General features: G+C 40.1%; 1 protein-coding gene across 2 annotated transcripts in view; it reads right to left on the reverse strand.

Moving 5' to 3' along the window:
- Positions 1-5,840: 5,840 nt before the first annotated feature.
- Ptp36E (protein tyrosine phosphatase 36E) overlaps positions 5,841-18,935 on the reverse strand; it is a 146,676-nt gene continuing 133,581 nt past the window's right edge. For both annotated transcript variants that reach the window (XM_028169638.2, XM_028169636.2), the window contains 11 exons: positions 15,862-15,996; positions 13,863-14,000; positions 11,582-11,748; positions 11,049-11,184; positions 10,393-10,642; positions 9,692-9,768; positions 8,264-8,395; positions 7,240-7,368; positions 6,546-6,733; positions 6,055-6,190; positions 5,841-5,981 (listed from right to left, as the gene is read on the reverse strand). In XM_028169638.2, coding sequence (XP_028025439.1) covers positions 5,901-5,981; positions 6,055-6,190; positions 6,546-6,733; positions 7,240-7,368; positions 8,264-8,395; positions 9,692-9,768; positions 10,393-10,642; positions 11,049-11,184; positions 11,582-11,748; positions 13,863-14,000; positions 15,862-15,996 — 1,569 coding nt within the window. In that variant the 3' untranslated portion in view covers positions 5,841-5,900. The remainder of the gene's footprint in view (positions 5,982-6,054; positions 6,191-6,545; positions 6,734-7,239; positions 7,369-8,263; positions 8,396-9,691; positions 9,769-10,392; positions 10,643-11,048; positions 11,185-11,581; positions 11,749-13,862; positions 14,001-15,861; positions 15,997-18,935) is intronic.

Genomic DNA, 18,935 nt, shown 5'->3' on the forward strand with positions numbered 1-18,935 from the left:
GGACCCCTAGCTCTTAGGGGGCCAGGTCACGGATACGACCCCGGTCCCGACCCCCTGCTCGGCGGCGGCGGGTTTCTGCGTAGTGAGGAGAGCTTTGCCTCACTCGCCCCGCCGCCTCCTTCTGCGAGATGGTGCACTCGCAGAAGTCGAGCATAGCCTTCCATGACTCATCGCCACCAAGCATCGACGCCACGACGCAGCGACAAGTCAGGTCCTATCTTTGCGACCAGGACACGGCGCTGCACCTCCCAAGCGGGGCAGACAGCGAGCGTATGCTCCGCCGTGTCCAGGTCGTGTCCACAATGGTGACACCTCGTCGTCGGCTCAGCCCCTATCCGGCGCAGGTACTTCCCGAAGCATCCGTGCCCGGTCAGCACCTGCACCAGACGAAAGGTGAGACGTCCTTCGCCACGATTCACCCAGTCATCAAAGACTGGGTAAATCGCCTCGACGATCCGTAGCCCCCACGTGGGGTTGGCCAATCGCCTCGACCACGACTCGAGCACGGACCGCCGAGAATGGGCCTTCCGCGCCCGCAGCTCACTTTCGGGGAGACGCGCCACGCCCCGAGCACGAAGCTCGCTGCGCCACCGATAGTCGGCAGCGAGCAGCGTAAAAGTTAGCTCATATTTGTATGGAATAGGATCGTTTGCCTGCGTTTGCCGCTAGGGGCGCTGTTCCTACTGCATACAAAATTGGGCTAACTTTTACGCTATCGAGAAGGTTAAAAAACTCGCACTAAGCACACTGGTCGGTCATTGTACGGATGCAAGCATAGCGTTGTGATACAGTTTAACCAATTTGAAAAATTGTTTGTCTCTGTAATTCTCCGAAATCCAATTTTGCATTCGCGCAAAGTTAACAACATTTGTTGCCCATTAAACTCAAAGTTAGCTTACGATTACGATACGATTTGAATTTAACAAAACAATTTACAGTCCGGCCACAAAAAACTGTTTACAGTAAAGGGACACTGCCGACATAAAATGCCTTAAATCTAGACACAGACGCACTTATATAATCTAGCAGCAATATATCGATCATAATTAAGCTTAAAATACAGTTGAATAACTTGAAAAGAATAAATGATTTTCAAGCCTAATAGGTTTTTTTAAAAATACAATTGCTAAATTTTCTTAACACGAATAAAATAGAAGTGGTTTGATAACATTAGTTGTTGTAATTTAGAGATGGCAAATAGGATAATATGCAATTGTGAATACATAAAGCAATACAAAAACTTCAATACACAATCTTTCATTAGGGATCATGTGGTGAAATTTTAAATTTTACACATATAGAGGGCTGAAAGGCATTTTGGTTTAAGCGACATTTATCTTTGTAATTAAAAGGTCCCTTTTATTTGGAATTATTATCACTAATTCGACATTTTTAATTGAACGTCAATTAAGTTTACCATATTCAAGTTGCTGAAGAAGTTTTTTTGTTACGATATTTATTTCAAACTAGCTGACCCGGCAGCCTTCGTAGTGCCTCAATCGATAAATAAAAGACCTAAACTTTTGTATAAAATAAACATAAAACAAACAAAAGGAATCCGTCTGACGCGGAACACATCAAAGGAAAAACAAAATTGTCATTTCTATTTAATTCCGAGCATTTTCATATTTTAAACATTCTCTGGATTTCCACAAATAATTCAAGACCAAAATTAGCTAAATCGGTCCAGCCGTTCTCGAGTTTTAGCGACATTAACGAACAGCAATTATTTTTTATATATATAGATAGATTTTAAACATTAGGTAAATGGCTCTCCTGTAAAATTGCAAAAATGTCACTTAAGCCAAATAACTTTTCACTCCTAAATATGTTGTAATTTTAAATTTAAAGGGATTCGTTAAAAACTTTATGTATATATATTATAACTTTTGTGCGTTTTTTTTTTAATTTTATAAAATATATTAATAAAGGATTTGAAAATTGTTATCGAAAAGATTGAGTGTTTATTTAAGAAAATAATCTCCAATCAATTAATTGTACTTCCGATTTAAAGCAAGGTTTTTCTGATGATTTCGATGAGTCGACAACTTAATAGATACAACATTGAAAATATATCTACCTACTGTGAGCGACGAGATTGTGTGGTCTTACAATTGCAATAATGGCTGGTGCGCTATTGAAAAAAAAAAACATGACTACGTCACGATAGAATTAAAGAAGATTTTTTTTCCTGCCTATGCTGATAGCCTTGAGAGGCTATTTCAGCTTAACCCTAACGTGTAGATGAGCTCACGGGGCTCAAATCGGAAGTGTTGCTAACACTGGCCCTAGCGAGAGCAGTGCTTCGCAGAATCTACCACCGGATCGAAATGGTGTAGGGTAGCAGTAAATATCAGATATCTCGTAAAAATCATCTAGTGACGTCCGTCAAAGGTTTGTATAGTGAATTCACGTAACTTAAAAGAAGAGCAATTCTCACTCTTAGTTTAGCAAATGAATATAGTTCTTTTTCCGTTTGTTTTAAGGTATTATTTTTTTTGCATTTCAACCTAAGGGACTTGATGACAAGTTACTATTCACGTTGTTCATGCATTTGAGAGATTAAAAGTATTTTCATAGTTTTTTTGTTATTTACGCTGCTCGTTTTCGTAGAAATATATATATTTATATATATTTTCAGTTTTTTTTTGGCGAGAACAAAGACAAACAGGAATCCCATCATATTTTTTTATAACTTCATGAGTAATTCTATAAATATTTGGCGTCACCTAACTATTTATATTGGAAAACATGATATTTCGGAGGAGAAAGGAAACAAAGAAGTGCTTGGCACTTTATTTGACAGAAGACTCAATTGATCTTCCGTGTTCCTTTATATATATATATATATATAAATCAATTTCTTTTCAAATCATCGAATGATCTTTGTTACACATAAAGTAATAATTTAAAATGATTGGCACTATAAATACGAGTTTTTTTCTTTTTTGTAATTTTTCACATTGACACAAGTAAAACATGAAATGCTCAATTTACATCCTTAATTAAACGCTACGATATAGTTAATAGTTTTTATAATATATAATATATATAATATAATATATCATCATATTGGATAAATATAAACATGATCGCACACAAAATATTAAATATTTCCGAAACATATTGGAATAAATTAGATAAATATTGAACAACATCGACGAACACGACATTCAAACCTTTAAAAAAACAACACTTAGTTTTATTTAATATTACACGTTCATATTATTTCATACAAATATTTTCTTTTATTCAGGTGTTCCGTGTTGTGTTTAGATCTCGCTTCGAAACTATAGTTTCAGCTTTTTATAAAAAGCACGTATGTATACAATATTTTATTGTTACTCTAAAATATATAATATTAAATCTAAAGTTCTAGCTAGGTAGTCTGTCGTACATTACAATTATGACGACATAAAATCCAGTTCACACCGGTGTGGGCACATGGGTCTAGTTTCATTCTGATCACTAGGATTGTTTCCTTTATAAATTCTATACGTAAACTATTTGTATACATTAAAAGTAGTGCCATAAGTAGGAAAAGATTAAATTTACGGTTCTTTAATGTAAATTTTCGGACACCAGTGTGAGCGGGTGAGTTAAATGTAATTAGTTCTCTAAACACTTGACCCTGTGTCAGTCGTGGACTGCATCCGAGGCGCCCGCAGCGAGTCTCGGGATCAATTTCTATCTACGAAATTTAGAATCTACGCTCTACGCACGTAGTGTTTCAATCAGGCACTGCCTATTTATCGATATCGATAGAGGGCCCTACGCTACCTACCTAACTACTCTTGGGACAACTAAGATGATCATTGTAAAAATTTGGCAGTCACGACAGATAAGTGTACGAACGACAACTAGAGGGAGAGATGCTATAATACAAGGAGACTATTCTATCTAAATGATCGAAATTGTCGTCGGATACCCAACGCAAATGTACCGTTTGACACCGGATAGTGACGTACGCGACGATACGGCGATAGCCGAGGACGATAGAGAAGGAGATGGCGGGAAGGCACGAGGAGGGGCGGCGGTTTGCGGCGACGACTGCGACGCAACGCAGGAGTCGTCACCGCCGCGCGCAGTCAGAGTGGAAAGCAGCGCGAGGATCGGCGCGGCTCGCTGGCACCGCGACGCCGCAGCACCGCGCGCACCGACCGCACACTCGCCGCCTCACTAGCGCCACCGCACAGACGCTCCGGCTCGATTGGTTCTAGCTTGTGCATCGATGGGCGACTCGAAAGACGCGCACTTCCCCCCGCCGGTGTGGAGTTTCTCTCGGACGGTTCGTCTTCCAGGTCAATACGTCCGAGCTTCAGAGCGAGTGTGTATTCTGTTCGTTCTATCACGCTTGGCGGTTCCTCTTCGACGACAGTCGTGTCGGCGATGGTGGAGTCGGCCGCAGCTGAATCAGCACGCGGGGATTCAGCTTGCGCGGTAACAGAGAGATGTGTGCCATCGGAGGATGGCGAAGATGCCGCAGGGAAACGTCGTTCCGGAGTCGTGAACACGGAATCTGATGCCCAGCTGCGCGTCTCAGAATTCTGACGTAGCGTTTCATCGACGCTCCGTTGGGATGTGCGTCGACTGGCACGGGGACTTTCGTCGTCAATGGCGCGAAAATTAAGCGCGCTCAAATCTACGACACCCGCGTGACGACGAGATCCGTCTCTTCGAAATGAAGGTCGTTGTGAAGAAAACGCGGCGTCATAAAGCTCACAGAGACTGGTTCGATCCGAATGTGGTTCTTCGTAAAGAGTCAGATTCCTCGTTTCGGTAGCATCCGAAGGGGTCTCGTCTCGGTTTGATGTGGCTTCGCTGCGTTCCGAGATGTCGAATGTGAAACGAGCTTCAAAACGGTCCGGACTCAAAAGCGGCGCAGAACGTGAACAGCTAGAGTGTTGACCATCACGATCTGACTCCAGTGGTAACGGTCTCATCCCAGCGCGGTGCGGTGACATGTCCTCGGAATCAGTCGAGCGGTCAGATCTTGCTGCATGGCACATGTGGCGGCGGCCGAGAGCAGGCTGGGAGCTGCACGGTGTGCGTCGACAGCACGTACGTTCGTGTCGGACGTCGGAGCCGCTGCTGCCGGTCGATTTCGAGTGTGGCGGTCGCTTTCGCCGATCATCTTCGCGTCCATATAAGGATGTAAAATCTTCTGAACAGAATTTCTCGAAAAGCTCTTGTGAGCTCAGTCTCGTAGATCCGGTAGCGTTATAAAAAGCTTCGGTCGGAGAGCGAGGGGCCCGTTCGTAAAGAGCGCTCGAACTGGCTCGTTTCGATTTGTCCATTAAACCGAATTTATAAATTTTTGGCAATCGTCTTTCGAAAACACCTTGCGAATGGGCACGCGACGGACCGCGGGGTGCATCTCGGGGTTCCAAAACTCGATCCGAGGAACCGGCTCGAGGCGGCAATTCCGGCGTCGGCCTATCGCACAGGTACGGCGGAGAGGCGACAAATTCTGGTTCGTAGTCATCTTCGTCGGGCGCTTCGGTGGAAGGGCCGGAGCGCTCGAGAGAGACGCGGGCGCAATCGCATTCCTCGTGCTCGTCGCTGACGTCGCCTTCGTCGAAGGAGGGGGCTCGAGGCCCGCGGCCAAAAGCTCGCCTGCGTTCATCCGCCGCGGCGTCGTCGTCTTCAAGGCGGATAGAGCGACGCAGCGGAGGGCGGTCCCGACGGGGACGACGAGGGGCTTCGACGGTAGCGGCGTGCGGCAGCTGAGGACGAGCGGGCGCGGGCAGCAGGCGGTCCAGAGAGAGCCCGCGGCGAGGGCGCTGGGGCCGCTTGTGCTCGCGCGGCGCCGCGGAGGGGCTGGTCTCCTCCGGCGTCGTGGGTAGCGCCGCGCCGCGCCCGAACTCGATGAACCAGAGTTCGTCTTTGAGTTCGCACTCTCACTTTTTTTCGTTCATATCTTTATTTAAATAGTGCAACACGTAATGGAGAACTAGATCGTAGCAGTACTTGTATTCGGTCTGCAAGAAAAAAGAGGGTGTTTATAACGATTCCATTGAAAAGAGTAAATTAAAAAGTATGTAGTTTTGATACCATGTTCTCGACGAGCTGTGGCCGGTGTCGTCGAACAGTCTTCACAGCTTGAAACACGTCCACCTCGCCGTGCTTTATGACTTGTTCGATGCACGCGTTAGCTGCGCAGTAGACACCGGCCCGGCTGCGTCCATCCCTTAATAAAATAGTTATAGTTATAAAAATGTGTAATCTATATATGTAAATATAAAAATGAATTGCTGTTGGCTCCATCAAAGTCAATGTCACAAAGTGGGTGGCGGCATACACAAGTCATGCTTTCCATGGATTCTAAGCTATAGCAAAAAAGCACCCTAGCTTTAAGTAGAAACATCTAATAATAGTTTATTACACGTACAGATTCGTCAATATACATATAAATATATTGGGCACTTCAAAATCAATCCATATATATAAAAATGAATTGATGTTCGTTAGTCTCGCTAAAGCACGAGAACGGCCAGTCAGTAGGTTCTTATTAAATATTTTCAATGATCTTCATTTTGACTTACGGTGATACAACGCAGACTGGTCCGTAGTCTGTCCGCTGTCGCCAGCGTTCCACCATGTTCATCAGCTCCACTAGTGAATTGGTCGATGACGGAACCTTGTGGCCCATTGGCCAACACGTCAATTGGAATAGTTGCACTGTTTTCGTTGGAGCTTTGACTCCAGCCATCAGTTCAGTCAGTGAAATTATCTGATTACAAAAAAAGAATCGATGTCAACAGCTGCAACAGAGGCACAATATTCCTAGGCCGAGGCCCTAACTGCATTCACAATCCTCACTTAATGTGAGTCTATTCAAACCTTTTTCAATTTGCACAGACTTTAAAAGAATAAAGTTTTATTCAACAAGAATAAAAGTTTTTTTTTTTGTAAAACCAAAAAATGATTCAGTCGTTTATCGTGATTCAATCACAGTGCGATTGTTTCGGGGCCAGTAATTTTATTGAAATTTTCATTAATTTCTTTCATTTATTTGGCTACCTTTGTCTTTAAATTTTTTTATAGATCAAAAAGCGATCATTAAAAACGACAAATTAATTGGACTAGCAAAAATGTCGCAGCAGCTAGGCTAGATTTTTTATTATAAAATACAGACATATCAAATACTAAATGAATATAGAAATAAATCGGATGATACAATATAATTTATAATAACAAATAATATATCAATAAAACAATCCACAATAAAAGCCATACCTTCTTATTGATCCTAAATATCCAAGTCTTAATATTAGTATAATGATTATGAGATACGTGATCTATTGTAAAAACTGGTCCATATTTCTTAGAATGCCGTCCCTCGGGCCAAAACGGCGGGTATTGTTGCTGAAAAATATAATAATATATTGTTATTTTCAAGTGAATAATATCATGTTGATTATTAAGCTGTAAATAACACAAAAAAGCTTTAAGCTCTTGACAGTACGGCCCATATTACGTCAATGTACACATTTTCAATCTAGGTTACACCATGTCATAACAGTCAAGGGTCACATATATAATTATTGTAATTATAATGTATAATAATGTTATTAATTAAAAGAAAAAAAATACCTATTTGACCATGTATTCTTATAATGAATTAATAGTTTTAAGCTCACACATCTAATATTTTATTGTTTCAAAAGTAATAAGTTTGGTCCACCCCACACTTTTGCGGAGAAGCAAAATCGACAACTTCATTATTGCTTCATGCTTAGACAGATAGAACAGATTATTGCCATGCTCACATCGAGCATCCCGCGGTTTTAATATACTAATCTAGATTATATTTCTTTCTATTCAGAACGATGGTCGTCTTTTTAATCTATACTAATATATAAATATACAGTGGTTTTACGGATGCTCCGTTATAACTACTGAACCATGCATCCGATTGACTTCAAACTTGGTATCCGTGTATAAAATACATGTACTTCATGGATAGGCTAATATTTATATGAGTATTGGACTCCCTACACCAGTTGCGGGGGCGTTAATGATGAGAATCTTTGTGGGGGTGAGAAATAATAATGTTAATTTTAAATGCCCAGCGAAGCGGACGGGTACAGCTAGTCGCTTATAAAATTCCTCATTTAACAACGCCCTCCACATCGCCAGAGACAAAAACAGATGGAGAAAGATCGTGCGTGAGAAGCTGATACAGAAGGGCGGTTACGACCCTCAGCAGTGAGATATACGACGCAAGAAGATGGATAAGATAGTAGTTGAGTGTACTCACAGAATTCTTCGGTGGAACACATAAAACAACGACCGCAGCGCATTCATAATCGTATACTAAGGACCAAAACTCTCCTTGAGTCATCATCAGAGGCCATTCCGTCACTATGTACTCACGAGGCTTGGTGTAACCCTGTGAACAGTATTATGTCAGTTAGAATTAGGAACCTATACTGTATATATCTGCCGCGTAGATTTAATGCAGCCCTATTTGACAGATTTGAAATAAATTGAAATTCAATAATAATTGTGAAGTCTACGGGCTTCAGTGAAAACCTAATAATAAATATTATTTAAATTAGACTAATGTAATAATTAAATTCGGACCCATAAGCACTTCAGTCAATCTGCTATGAACAAGAAAATAAATTTAAAAGAAAATAAGTTTTAAATACATCATAAGTAAACAATATATTTTGTAGAGTTTGACGTGCAACTTAAGCCATAGATATAATCTACTGAGTTTCTCTCTGTATCTTCTCAGGAGGTCGCGATTCCGATCCAGTGTTAGTCCTCCTAGGTAGATTTTTCCCTATCTACTCGCTTTTTACTGGTAGTAGGACCTCTTGTGAGGTCCACCAGTGAGTAACCACCCTGCCTATTTCTGCCGTGAAGCAGTAATGCGTTTCGATATGAAGGGTGGGGCAGCTGTTGTAACTATACTGAGACCTTAGAACTCATATTTCGAGGCGGGTGGCGGCATTTACGTTGTGGATTTCTGTAGGCTCCGGTAACCACTTAACACCAGGTGGGCTGTGATCTCGTCTACCGAACTATGCCATAAAAAAAAAAATGGTAGCCTAAGAGTTGTACGCCAGCTACACCGAGACGTATAGATGAGCTCACGGGTTCAGCCTGATAGAAGTTATTAACACTAGCCCTAACAAGAGCATTGCTTCGCAGAATTTACCACTGGATCGGAATTGCGACCCAAAAAGATTCCGCGAACGAACCTACCAGTCCGCGCGTAATTGAAGTAGCCCCTTAGGCAACAAATCAGAAATAACATAATGTAAATCAGTTTAACCACAACAATAAATAAGCGAGCTATTTACAGTTAGATCAATTGAAAATTATAAATTGTAAATTGATCAAAATTAATAGTACATTGTGCACCAAGGAAGAAAAGTAGGACATTTCCTTCCTAGCTTTCCTAGCCTTCGGCTCGGGTGGCAATTTTACACGCGGGAGGAAATATCCTACTTTTTTCCCGCGGTGCACATACTATTTTTTCTCCTACTAGGCCGAAAGTTCGTGGAGAATCAGGCCGGGGTTCAGGGGCGAAGCCCCGGTGGGGTCCAGCGGGGGGAAAAGTTAGACTTTCTTCCCTGTACAGCGGGAGGAATACCAAACTTTCGGCGTAGGTAGGAGAAAAAATAATAATTTTAAACTTTTCAAATAATATTTGTGTTTTTATAATTTTACTTACATCCACGAACACGGCGTTGATGTAATCAGTGAAACTGTTTCCTTGAAATGATGTCAAATAGGGACGAAAATTGTCAGCTGAAAAATAGAAACATTTGAGTTTTCTGAAACAAAATTCCAGCCTATTGTATTATAGGATGCTCTCACACGCACATTTGATATAAGGTCGTGTTGGATGTGGTACTTGTAGAGCGTACCAATGTAGGTAATCTGGTCTATTCCTGGGGTGAAGCAGTTATGCGTTCTCGTTTAAAGGGTGCCAGTCGGTACGCCCCTTGGCTAGATGGTGCGATGACCTCCAATGGGTGGCCGGCAAGTGGTGGATGAGGAGAGCTGAAGGCTGTGCTCAGTGGTGTGGATTGGGAGAGGCCTATTTCCAGCAGTGGACGATTGTGGGCTAATGATTATGATGAAAGTGCTACACAATTGAAACTTTGATGACGTCTTTGTTTCATTCATGTAGCGGCATTCAGTTTGTGAGGTCTATAGCCTTTTTTGTGGCCCTGAATTTTCTATAAAATGACCACACTACGGTGACGCGTGGTCTGGCAAATAGGGATGTTCCATATGTTTTCATCGTTTTAATCGATGTTTTTAAAATCGGGTTAAGTAAAAACTTCGCATATTGTTACTGGCAACCCGTTTGTAACATGTGCGCTGTGAGCCGAGACACGAATGGAGGGCAAAATAATTGTTACTTACGAGGCACCACTAGCACATCGCGGTTCTTTTCCCGATTATCACCTCGATGACCCCCAGCGCAATCCCCTATCGTGAACCTCGGTGTCTGTTTACATATTTGCTGGTATTCCTTTTGGTACTCATTGAGTTTCGTGACGGGGTCCCTCTGGGATTTTTGTTTCAGCCTTTGCGATAGTTCGGAGACTGGAAACCATGAAATACCGCAGACGACGTGTTCCTCTAACGTATCGTAGACAAATTTGTATTGTTCCTATTAACAATAGAAAAATTATGCCGAATTAATTGACGGAACATTAGTAATATCACATTGATTTTTTATATTGTATTTTTAATATAGATTAAACATTTCTTAGGGACTAACTGACCCGGCATACTTCGTAGTACCTCAATCGATAAATAAAATACCTAAACTTTTGTACAAAAGAAACAAAAGGAAGCCATCCGAAGGGGGACACATCAGAGGGAAAACAAAATTGTTATTTTTATTTAATTCCGAGCATTTTCATATTTATCTACCTTTTAAACCTTCTCTGGAATTCCACAAATAATTTTAGACCAAAATTAACCAAATCGGTCCAGCCGTTCTCGAGTTTTAGCGAGACTAACGAACAGCAATTCATTTATATATATAGATAGAAGATAGATAGATTTCATACCTCGTTTTCAATAAGCCCTTTTCGGGATTCCCGGAGTTTTTTCAAACATCCGAAGACATCAAAGCTGTCTTCCTCTTCAGCTAGTTCCAAATTCGCGTCGATAGCTAAGTACACGCCCGATCTACCTCCACCATCACTAAAATATATAAAATTATTAATTAGTTTACGTTTCTTTTTTAATTATCACTTTTCTGATAATATGTAAAAAAAAACCTTCATTGTCTAGAACTCTATAGTTTTCTAAAAAGGATTTTTCTAAAAAGGTAGGTAGGTTTATTGATTCTGAAGTACCCAATTTCATTATATGTATATTGACCAAATCTGTAGTGTAATACAAGTTTCTACTTAAAGCTTTTGTGCTTTTTTGCTATTGAAATGCTATTTTGAAAACATGACTTGCGTATGTTGCCACCCGCTTTGTGACATTGACATTGATGGAGCCAAGTTCCGGTAACCGCTAAGCAACAGATGAGTTATGAATTCCTCTACCTATCTAGAGAAAAAAATAATTAAACAAAGTACAATATACTTACTTGCAGTGCACGACCATGGGCCCCGCTGCAGGGTTGACGGCCAGCCTTCTGCCAACCACCGCTCTGACACGTCTCCTGAACTCAAGGAGCGCGTTGCTGAATGGACACGTGTGAGAATGCCACTGCGTATAGTGGAACTGCAGAATGAACCTCTCTTCTATCACCACCTACAGTATTATTTATGTCTCAAAAACTTTTGTTGATTAATTTATCCGTCGATGTAAGTAATATGAAATCACGAATATGTGACCAGAAATGAAAACCATCTAAATTATTTCATCTTTCCCTTTCTTGTTCATGCTTACTTTTAATTGTTACAGTTTTTGAATTTATCACCATACAGTATAAATATTGAAGTCGTCGTGGCCTAATGGATAAGACGTCCGGTGTATTCGTGTTGAGCAATGCACCGGTGTTCGAATCCCAGGCAGGGGTACCAATTTTTCTAATGAAATACGTACTCAACAAACGTTCGCGATTGACTTTCACGGTGAAGGAATAACATCGTGTAATGAAAATCAAATCCGTAAAATTATAATTTGCGTAATTACTGTTGGTAGGACCTCTTCTGAGTCCGTCCGGGTAGGTACCACCGCTCTGCCTATTTCTGCCGTGAAGCAGTAATGCGTTTCGGTTTGAAAGGTGTGGCAGCCGTTGTAACTACCTAGTCAGGTCATAAATTCTGTCACATGTTTAATGTAAAATAATTGAAACAAGTTTATTCATTATGTAACCATTCATATACCAAAATGAACTTAACAAAATATGGATTCTTATGACATTCAAGTTTATTCAAAATGACCTCCGTGATTTTGAATCCAGGCCTTCAATCTGCGCGGCCAGTCGTCTATCGCAGCACGAACGAGGTCCATGTCAATATCGGCGGCTGCTTTAATCAAGGATGTCTTGAGTGACTCCAAATTGGGATGAGGCTTTGAGCACGCCTTTTCCTCCAAGTGTTGCCATATCTTGTAATCTAACAGATTCAAATCTGGACTAAAGGAGGGCCAGTCTTCGTGCCGGATGAAGTCGATTTCACGCGCTGCCAGCCAGTCTTGTGTGCTCTTCGCTCTATGAGCTGGCGCCGAATCTTGTTGGAATACCCAGTGCCTGTTATTGAACATGGTATGAGAAACAGGTTCCACAAGGTTCGTCAGGACTGTATTTTGATACACAACTGCATTCGTTTTTACACCTTTCTCACAAAAATTTACCTCTGTTAAGCCCCAATAAGAAACTCCCAACCATACCATGAGCGAGGATGGAAAATGACCTAGTTGGACACGCGGAATACGGTTGCTCGCTTCTTCACTACTGTGTGCGTACACCTTATCATTTTGTTTATTGTAGCATTCTTCTACGGTAAACATTTTTTCATCCGAAAAAAGAATTTCCCGATATATTTTTCCCGCGTACCGCTTCAGCAAAGCGCGGCATCTCTTCAGACTCAGGTCCATTAGACGAGCATTCAAACGATGTCCTGTTTTTCTTCGATATGCCCGAAGCCCTAAGTCTTCATTTAACACCCTTTTCACCGTGGTTCTGCTTAACCCCATCTGAAGGGCCAACAGTTTCTGCTTACGTTTGGGATTTCTTTGAATTCGCGCCTTCACAGCTTTTATCACTGCTGGAGTCCTAACAGACCGAGGGCGACCACTTCTTGACCTGTCATCTACACTAGAGTCTTCATTGTATCGTTTGATGGTACGATAAACGAATCTTTTGGTTATATTCAAATTTTTCAGTATGTTAAAAATGTGAATTGGCGCGTAACCGCAACGATGCAACGCAATAACTGCAACACGGTCTTCTTTAAGCGTCCACTCCATATTTAAAAATGAGTAAAATTCTAAAAGTATACATTTTTATTTTCATGAACAATTCGAAATTCGAATTCAATAAACTTTTTTGTGGCCAGCATTCTAAAAGAAAAGTTTTTACTGTGTGACAATACTTATGACCTGACTAGTTATATTTGAGACCTTAGAACTATCTCAAGGTGGGTGGTGCATTTACGTCGTAGATGTCTATGAGCTCCAGTAGCCACTTAACACCAGGTGGCCTGTGAGCTCGTCCACCCATTTAGCAATAAAAAAAAACACCGTACAGTACTATACAGTCTTCGTGACGTCACATTTGTCTTATTAATTTTATGGTATACAATATATTTACACCCTTGATAAGAGCAAGCATCTCCTTTTTTAATTGCTTAAGAAATTCACGTCTTTTTTGGTGTTTTTTTTTAATTCAACATTATACTGCGGAAAAGAGAAAAACTTACACCCTTCTCAGTCTTATAAAGTCGGAAGGTTCTTATGAAGAAATTGGCGAGTTCCTCTTCTTGCACGATGCCGACGCTGATGTCTCCGTACGTTTCATCTTTCTCTTTGTTTGGTGGCCAATACTGGACGCACATAACCTAAAGAACAATTAGCATTAAATTAAGTAGTGAACAAAACCCTTTAAGACTATACCTATGTACTTATTTGAATTGGTGCCGAAGGTTTTGCAGCTGCTAGAACAAAAATTCAAGTTCTGAAAATTATGCTAAATTTCTCATTTCAAAAATCTATCAGGAGTTATTGGAAACGTAATGAGGAATTCTTTACTAGGACGCGAACAGTTTTCTTCAACGTAATAGTGGTAGGGTGTCTTATAAGCCCGCGCTTGTAGGTAACACCACCTAACGTGTTTGTACCATGAAGTAATAATGTGCTTCGGTTTCAATGGTTAGCCGTTGTATTGTAAAATTGAGACTTTAGTCTCAACGTGGGTGGCTGCATTTACGTTGTTGATATCTATGGGTTACTGTGTCCACTTAACACCAGGTGGGCCGTGAGTTCGTCTACCCATCAAATAAAACATTTTTTTATTGCAACTAGGGGCGTCACATGTTCGTGTATATGCGCAATCTACGAAAAAAAACTTATTATTTATTCGTAGTAAGCAATCAAAATTTTTGTTTAAATAGGGGTATACGAAAAATATTTTATATTATACTGGTGGTCACATATACATTATAAACCTACAAGGCTGGGCTTTGTTTTTTGTTTATTCCAATTCCAATGGGTTTTGGTGCTTGGGCTAAAGGGTACCAGTTGGTCCAGAGACCTAGCTTAGCTAGGCACTAAAGGGTTTAGTTTTATTACGGTTTATTCATTTTTCAATTGATGTCATTGATATTAGTAATTATACTCTAGGTTTCAATATAGATAAAGGTATCTCAGAATCATCTATTAAATACATTATCAAATAATAACACAAAATAAATACTGCAGAAATAAACAATGTACACCAAACAATAGGTGTCAAGTTCTACTGTCTGGTCAGTGTTGACCACACAATGAAACTCACAAATACTCTTCAATACGATGACCTCTATTGTGCCAACTTTATTTGGACTGCCACTAAATGATTTGATAAAGGTAAATGTCACTATTTTCTCTCATTGAAAAAACCAGGTAAATAAATTCACCTGTCCTATTTCCTATGGGTGTGTTCGCAAATAAAAGTGTCGATTGACGCGGTTTGTTTTTTTTTTTTTTTTTTTTTTTTCTATCGGTGGACAGACAAGCGCTTAGCGAATAGAACAGTTGAGCCCAGGAAAATATTTTTCATATTTTCTTTTCCATAAAGGTCTGAACGAGCTGGTGTTAAGTGACTACTGAAACACGTAGATATCACAACTTGAATGTCGCCACCCATCTGGCGGCATAAGGCCGAAGGTCAATTGTTTTGCAACAGGGTTGCTACGTCCTCCAAATTGGAATATGTTGACGATAGAAATAAGCAAGTTGATACTTATTCGTTTTGTAATACCCCCTGGCAGCAGTACATATGCCAGTGTACAAGCGACATGCATTGCAGCCCTCGTATACAAGAAAAGGTACTTTTTTTATTGCCCTTGTAGGCAGACGAGCATACAGCCCACCTGATGGTGATTACCTTCGCCCATGGCCTTCAGCAATGCCAGGGGCAGAGTCAAGCCGCTGCCTACCGTTATTAAATTAAACTCCTCTGTTCAATGCCTCAGGATTCAGCAGTAGGAAACTAATTATGATTTTCACTGGCAAAGCTGAGCTTACGAGCCCATAGACCCTACCTGATTGTGATTGTGGATCTTGAGACGTAGCCATAAAGTTTCAATTGTTTTATTATAATAACCTATCAGATCGCGTACGATTGTTTCGTCACAGAAATAGACATGTTACCTATACAGACTTGCTGCTACACGACTTACCTTGGTAGCAGGTGCTCCTACTGTTTCTAACAATACTCACTTTAATGAAGTCGAATGTCTTAGTGAGCATGACAATGGCGGCGGCTCGTTCCTGCCAGATCATCCGCCAGAAATCCACGACTGTGTCTTCGGTTGGCCCCTGAGTTACTATGTACGCCTTAGGCTTTAATAAACTCTGTGAACAAAGGAATGGTCGCTAGTATTTAGGGCATAACCTATCCTGTAGACCGAATGGTAAACAGTCGACGTCGCCCAAAATACGTCATTGCGGATCCTCAGGATCCATTAACGCTGCTTTTAGGTACCACAAGCACCGGTCACCGTCCTCGTCGAACCCGTTGCAACGAAGGGCTCGACAAGCGAATTAACCCATAGATACAGCCCACTGAGTTTCTCACCGGATCTTCTCAGTGGGCCACGTTTCCTATCCGGTGGTAGATTCTGCGAAGCACTGCTCTTGCTAGGACCAGTGTTAGCAACACTCCGATTTGAGCTCACCTACACGTTAGGGTGAAGCTGAAATAGCCTCTCATGGCTATCACCATAGATAGGAAAAAAGAAAAAAATTATTAATTAGGGGTGTTTTGGAATTGCAACAAAAAATGAAAAGATTTTCAAGAAAAAATCAGTGAGCTTAATTGAAAAATAAAAAAATAAAGGTTCGTTGTTAGTTTTGTCAAATATAAATACTAGTTTAAAACGAGACATTACGTTTATTTATAAACAAGTTATAGGTTCTGGGAACTGTTCATCGTGCATATTATTAATTTGATCAAATAGATTTTATTTGAAATTTTCTTTTGCGTTCTCTTTAGAATCTTTAGAATTTTACATATTTATTATTTAAAATAAATAGGGGAAAGTATATACGACTTTAGAGGAACATAATTCCTACTGTCTACTTTCTAGAATAAAAGATCGGACACTGTTTTAAGATCTTATTTAATCTATTAGAGGATATTACTGACATCCCACGTGATTTAAATCAGGTATTTTTTATCCTGTCATCCCTCACAACGTTGTGTGTAATCAGTTATATTTAATTCGATTCACTATTGAATAAGGGTTCACATTATAGTTCGAAATTAAAATGAAAGTAACGATGCATCTCTGTACTAACTCTGAATCACATCGAACATTGAACATCATTTCTGCCGTAGGTAGCATTTTCGCCAATAAAACACCAGAGCCAATAACTGAAGTAATATCTAGTTATGGCACCTTCGTATCTGATTAAACGTAACAAAGATTTTATGCGGTGTAAAAACGTTTATAAATGTTTAGTGCTTGAACACAGGGCTTGGTCTGGTATATTACAGTTCTTTATGACTTCATAAAAAAATAATGAGCTCCATTCAGTTGGTATATTGAGCGACCAAACGCAGATTCCGCCTTAAATGGCAATCGTAAAACATTTGAATTCGGTACGATAGTGAATGATGGGTAATGAATATCGAATTTTTCGTTGAATGACGTTTGAGCGGTAATGTAATTACGGGAATTCGAAAAAGCCACAATTTTCAATCACAATACATCGGAAGACGAAGGCCTGACAAAGACTATAATGGACAATTCAGGTATAGGCTACTGACTAATTACTGAAGTGTCTATAGGACTTTGTCTTTCAACAGTCCCGAAATTAATACAAGAGGTAATTCTGGATGAAGAGAGAAGAATTATCGATATACGACCAAAAGTGTCTTTGGTGATTGAAGTGTTGGGAAATACCTAGTAGCCCCTTAGTTTTAGAACTTTGATATATTGACATTTTAGTGTCAAATAGATGGCACGGTCTACCTCAAGAGTAATAGATGTGTCTTTACAGACTCTTAAAGCACACAATGCTAGTAAAGTTTGTAAGTAAGGATCTGCTTATTTTGGATATAATTGAAAAATATTATCCAATTAATCTTTGTGCTTTGGAATTGCAAAGCTATTTTTCAAATGATACGTGAAGCTCAACCATTAGTAGGTACAATAATGTGTTCGCTAACAAGATTATTTCTCGGATGTCTTTAATTTCCTCCTATATTGGACTGAAGTGGCTGACGTTACAAATTCTAATTTACTTTATCATCTAGAAGTTTCGTTTCGTTATGTATTTATTTTATGAAAAATGGTTTGTGATTCTATTTTAAATACGAATGAAGGTCGACTTTGGGTTGCAGGAATTGTCTTTCCATTTGCTATTATTATTTTAGTTACATGTAAACAGTCTGATAATGACAATAGCTAAATAATAAAAGGCGATAAATTCGCCGACAAACAGTCTCATAATCTTTACGGAGCATTACTTACTCATTGTTTTAAAAGTTTTAAATAGTCATATTCCCAATCAGTGTTGGAAGCTCTATAAGTCCGATTGAGATGACTGTTAAAAATATTATTCTTAAGATCTTATTCATTTTTATAATGAAACAAATGAAGATGCATACGTCTCTGTTCTACAAGCGTTATATTTCTGGGCACCGAATTGGAGATCCCCAGTTTTACATAGTTGGCATTAGCAATGTTCACTGGCTCTCAAGTTTCCAAGCATCGTGCCAAAAGATCATATCTGTAAAGACCCATGCTAAAAAAAGAGCAAACCTCTTTCAAGGACACAAAGAAAGTAACGTAAATGCACAAAATTACGGTATCCTAACATTCCTAACCCTAACCAGTCAAAGGATATTTTGTCACTAAAGAGTCTATCACGGGACTATGGAGACTCACTTTGTGCAACAATGTGTTTGATCATTAACGTTGAACGTGATCCCAATTTCAATGTGGAAGGGTCTTATTGAACGTAAGATCGGCGTACGTGAGCCAAAAAGGGGTACAATGGATTGAGTTCGTTTCTAAAAGCAAAGAGGGTGCTGCTACAGTCTTTAGAATTTTAGAAAAATAGAAGTGATAAGTGGTGATTATCGTCGAAGACGGAGCTCAGTAGCGTTTATTAGCTGGACGTAGTCAGTGTAGACAGATTTGATGGCTGTTGATGATAATGATGGTAATGAGGTAGATTATTAAAACCAATAGGCGCCAAGAGGAATATTGTTAAGTCTTTATGAATAACGAAAAAGGCAAGATCTTCTACCGAGTGGGTGTAATTATTTCGATTTTGGATATATG

This window comes from Bombyx mandarina, chromosome 19, assembly GCF_030267445.1.
Source record: "Bombyx mandarina strain Sakado chromosome 19, ASM3026744v2".
NCBI lineage: Eukaryota > Metazoa > Arthropoda > Insecta > Lepidoptera > Bombycidae > Bombyx > Bombyx mandarina.